The sequence below is a fragment of the Lissotriton helveticus genome, chromosome 12, assembly GCF_964261635.1.
Source record: "Lissotriton helveticus chromosome 12, aLisHel1.1, whole genome shotgun sequence".
Classification (NCBI taxonomy): Eukaryota; Metazoa; Chordata; class Amphibia; order Caudata; family Salamandridae; genus Lissotriton; species Lissotriton helveticus.
In genome coordinates this window covers 914,185,463-914,190,395 of record NC_136073.1, presented here as the reverse complement: position 1 = coordinate 914,190,395, position 4,933 = coordinate 914,185,463, and the positions used below count along the sequence as shown (strand labels likewise).

The window sequence follows — 4,933 nt, the reverse complement described above, 5'->3', positions numbered from 1 at the left end:
GTAGCCCTTCTTATGGATTTGTGTGCCCACTTATTGTAAGACTTCCATGTATGAACTTCTATTTTACACCCTGTAGAGGTCTGGATATTTTGAAAGGCTGAAGGGACAATTTTATCATTAATATGCTGGGTTATGTTATGTTATGTTAAAATTAATTTGTAAAGCACACGTACACCAGGGAGGTTTCATGGCGCTGATTTGATTGATACCCAAGTCCTAGAGATTAGTTCAAAAAGCCTGTCAAAATAGCCAAGTTTTTAGGAGACTTCTGAAGCCAAGGAGATTGGTGCAGGAGCGACTTTCAGAAGGAAGGGAGTTCCAGAACATAGGGGACAAGGTAGAAAACCTGGCACCCCCGGTGCTCTTTAGTCTAAAATGAGGGATAGATAATAGATGTTTGTGGGATGTGCGAAGATTATATGTGGGAGCATATTTGTTAATCATGTTATTTACAAATTTCCGGCTCCTTCCATTGAGTGACTTAAAAATGAGACTTCAAATCTTAAAGGCACACTGCTGAACAACAGGAAGCCAGTATAATTGCTTTAAGAGAGGAGTAATATGGTGATGCTTAGGCAGGTGAACAATCTGACACACATCCTGGTTTTATACCATCTGTAAATGTCTGGATAGAAAGAGGGGGATGCCAAAATATAGTGAATTGGCATAATTGACATGAGACATGACCATGGCAATTATCACCTGAATCCGAGCTTCGTGGGTAAGAAATCTACAGATCTTTTATATTTTCAGGAGTTGGAAGAAGCAGGTGGAAATCACTGCTCTGATCTGAGGCTTCAAAGTGAGATCCTGACTAATAACAACCCCAATGCTCTAGGCCGAGCTAGATTGGGAGGGGGAATGGCCCATCCCCTTAGGCTACTAATACTAATTAGACTTACACCCCCAAAGCCAGTTCTGCTCCGCCGACATTGCCCTCACCACCGCCCCCGCATCCGAAGAGAGACCTCCGGTGGCAGATCGTTCTCCCACCTCGCCACCAAGACTGGAACACCCTCCCCATCCTCCTACGGCAGATCAAGGACCTTCTAACCTTCAGAAGACTACTCATGACCAGTAGCAGCATTCCCCCCCCGTGCCTTGAGACTCCTACGGGTAAGTAGTGCGCTTTACAAATATTCTGATTGATTGATTGATTGATGATGAATGAAATATGGGCGTACTTGTCAGGATGTTAAGGGAATGTTATTTGAAGTTATTCAATTAATTTCTACAATTGATGATGTTTTTTTTTACCTACCAGATGCCACTATTTGTAATGTGTGTGAAAAATCACTTAATGTGATATAAGAATACCAAAACTCGTCAATGGTCAAAAGATATGTTGTGCTGCCTACTACACTGTGATGATATCTCTAAGATGATGCTGCTAATGATTTTATGTTGCTTTTCATATGTTTCTTAAGTTATGTGTTGAGGAATTGAACTTCATAAAAGGTCCTTGTAGAATATTTCCTTACTTTATTGTAAGTGAAACAAATGGATTTATTACCTTTTCTTCATTAAAAGAATTTTGACTACTAAAATATTATGATTTGTGTTGGAAGCAAAACTGATTTTCTTTCCTGCTAATTTGCTTTAAAAAAATATATTTTCTATTTTCTCTGTGAAGATCGATTTCAATAAAGCGATGACTGGATTCAATTTGACTCAAGGGAGTGGATTCCTTTTCGTGGGCTTCTCTGATGTATCCCCACGTCTGCAGATCCTTCTTGGAGTCACGTTCACACTCATATACCTGGTGACACTCATCGGAAACCTGATAATCTTTCTCATACTCACAGTAGACCCAGCTCTCCACACACCAATGTATTTTTTCCTCAGAAACCTATCACTTGTAGACATCTGGTTTACCAATGTGACCATTCCAAAAACTGTGACTGAGCTACTGTCCAAGGACAGACGGATCTCCTTCAAGGGATGCGCTGCACAAATGTTCTTCTTCTTCGTGTTTGGTATCACCGACTGTGTCCTGCTGGCAGTCATGTCACTCGATCGATATGTAGCCATCTGCATCCCTCTTCGCTACACGGCCATCATGAGCAGGTCAATGTGCATTTATCTGGCCTCTGGTTCCTGGATCATGGCAATAGTCAGTTCACTCAGCTTGACCTCTGTGACCTTCAGCTTACCCTTCTGTGAGTCTCAGGAAATAAATCACTTCTTCTGTGATATTCCCCCACTCATGGAGCTGGCTTGCGGGAACACTTTCATCACTGAAACTGTGACCAGACTCACAAGTATCTTCACATTAATGGTGCCCTTTCTGCTCATTCTAATCACTTATACATTTATTGTCTCGAAAATAGTGAAGATCCGATCCACCGAGGGCAGGCGGGCTGCAGTCTCCACTTGTGCTTCTCACTTGGTCTCTGTGGTGTTATTGTATGGCACAACTATTCTTACCTATGCTCAACCCAAGTCAAGTTACTCCATGCAAAAAATATTTTCTGTCTGTTATGCATATTTAACCCCCATGTTAAATCCTCTGATCTATAGTTTAAGAAATAAGGAGGTGAAAGGAGCTCTTAAAAAGCAAACACTAAGGAATGTACTTTCTAAGGTTATGTGAAAAATACAGATGGAGGATAGTATGATATAATAATTTAACATAATATAATACATTACCAGCTCTTGTAGCCCAACAGTCAAACAAGAACTCTCTGAAGTTGCACATACTATCATTTATAACAGATTGAAAACCTAAATGGAGAGAAATATGAATTTTTAATAGATAACCTATTAGGGGCGGCTCATCTACTAGGGCGGAGGAGCGTCACCCCACTGCTTTCTCGCAGTGCTAGAAGCAGAAACATAAAATGGTAATAACTAGCATTTTATGTTTCTGCTTCTCACACTCCGAGGAAGCAGACGGGTTTGGTTGTGGACAGCTGACCTGTGAGCAGGGCTGGGAAGGTGAGGAGTGGTGTGCCCACTACTGAGGGCACAATGATTGTTTGGTTGGCCCTCTGGGGCTGCCCAAACCAGTCATGCGCGCTCTGCCCTTTCTCCATGCCGGCTGCAATGCAGCCTACACGGGAAAAATTGCCCTCCCATAAACCCCTGGCAGGGCAGCTTCCACACTAATCACAACACTGCCATTGCAGTGTTGTGATTGGCTTATGGGAGGGGAGGAAGGCTGCATGCTTCCTGTTCCTGTTGGAGTCAGAAGAGCAGGAGCAGGAGCTGAGAAAAAGCAGGACCCCACCGCAGACAGGTACGTTTGTTATTTAATATTACATTTAGCCTACCGCACTCTGTGCACGACCCTCCCCGTGCAACCCCATCCCACCAGTCGTGATTAGTGACTGAAATCTATAATAAACAAACATCTGTAAATGAAAATTGAAGGACCTTATAACACGTCTGGTGGTCCATGGACCGCCAGACTCGTAAGGGCACGGTTGTGGAGATCCAGCTACCGCAGCACCGTACATTTGGCGGTCAGACCACAATTCGACCACTGCAACCACCAAGGAACCGTGTCCCCTGGTGCTAGCGGCATTCAGGGGCTCAGAATATGCTGGAAGTGCTGATTCGGCACCCCCATGCATATTTTGAGTTTCCCAACCATTAGCATTACATGGTGGTCAGCATCGCCGTGTAAAAGCTGGCGGTGGGGAAACAAGGGTGCCCTACTGGGCCCACCCATGCCCCACACAAGTGGCACACCTATGGCCCCCGTTATGCTGGCACCCCCACAGGTCCAGCACATCATGGACTTTACTGTCCATGCCGTGCTGTACTGTACTGTGATGTTCCCAGGGCGGGGCAGTATTAGAGGCTGTTTGAACCTTTCTACCCTACCCCCATGGGAGCACATCACTTCCTACCCACCAGACAATGATTGTAGTGTAATTTGGCAAACAGATGGCGTTCAGGTTTGGTGGTGTAGGAGCAGGGGTGTATCGCCCACTCCCTCATCACCAAACTCGTAATGAGGCCCAAAAATAATGTCTCAAATGTAAATGGTGCTCATGTAAATCATCACAAATACCCATGAGAGTACTCAGCCACCTGAAGGTGGAGAGTTCTGCAGGATCGGGGAAGAGAGTGTTCAGGGCTGGATGCTCACCCGTAATCCTGATCTGGGTCGTCTGCTGTCTGAGGTGAGGGCAACTCTTTCCGAAAAGCACAATGTCACCACACAACTAGTCAAAGACCTCTAAATAATAAAAGAACAGGAAAAGAAAAGGACATCAAACACCACATGACAGATTATGGATTGTAAAATTCAGGGAGAAACCAAGCCAGGACAGGTAATGAAAAGAAAAAAGGAACAAACACCTGAAAGGATCTATTAGCAGATTCACCGTTAAAGCAAGCTGCAAACCCTTAAGCAGGTGATTGACATTTTGGAGTTGAAGAGAGAAGGGATATCCACAAGGAGCCCATGAGAACAAGAGAAAACAGATGCAGGTGAGAGGCTCTCACAGCCTGAAGCTGTGGGGTTTGTACATCATCTTTTGAGCCCCAGGAACTGTGGGACCCTGGAAGGTACAATGTGCTCAGGTGATCAAGAAGACACAAACCCAACAGAGGGTTTTTTTCTAGAGTTTGAAGATTGCAGAAGTATGAAGGTGATGTTATGCTGGTGTTTGAAGAGAGGAATTATAAGAGCCTGAAAGAGGGGAGTTTTAGGACCCTGGAGAAGGGGGTTTCTGCAGTATCCCAGAGCCACCTGCATCTCTTGCTTTCAAATCAACCTGGTCACAAAGGAGTATTGATAGAGGAGTCCTGGGGCAGAAAGAGGCATCATCCAAGTCAACTAAATGACTTAGAACGTCAATAAAAGACATGGTTCCTTTGGGTAAGCTCCAGTGGAATTCATCTGCTCTGGATTCATCTAGTAGAGTGGGGGTTGTTGGGGCTAGGCGTTAAGGATTAAGGGAGTTATTTAAATGTTGGCAGT

General features: G+C 44.4%; 1 protein-coding gene across 1 annotated transcript; it reads left to right on the top strand.

Moving 5' to 3' along the window:
* Positions 1 to 1,651: 1,651 nt before the first annotated feature.
* On the top strand, positions 1,652 to 2,593 carry LOC144798223 (olfactory receptor 5V1-like). Its single transcript, XM_078668972.1, has one exon. It carries the CDS (start codon positions 1,652 to 1,654, stop codon positions 2,591 to 2,593), a length of 942 nt encoding a protein of 313 aa, XP_078525098.1.
* The last annotated feature ends 2,340 nt before the right edge of the window (positions 2,594 to 4,933 follow it).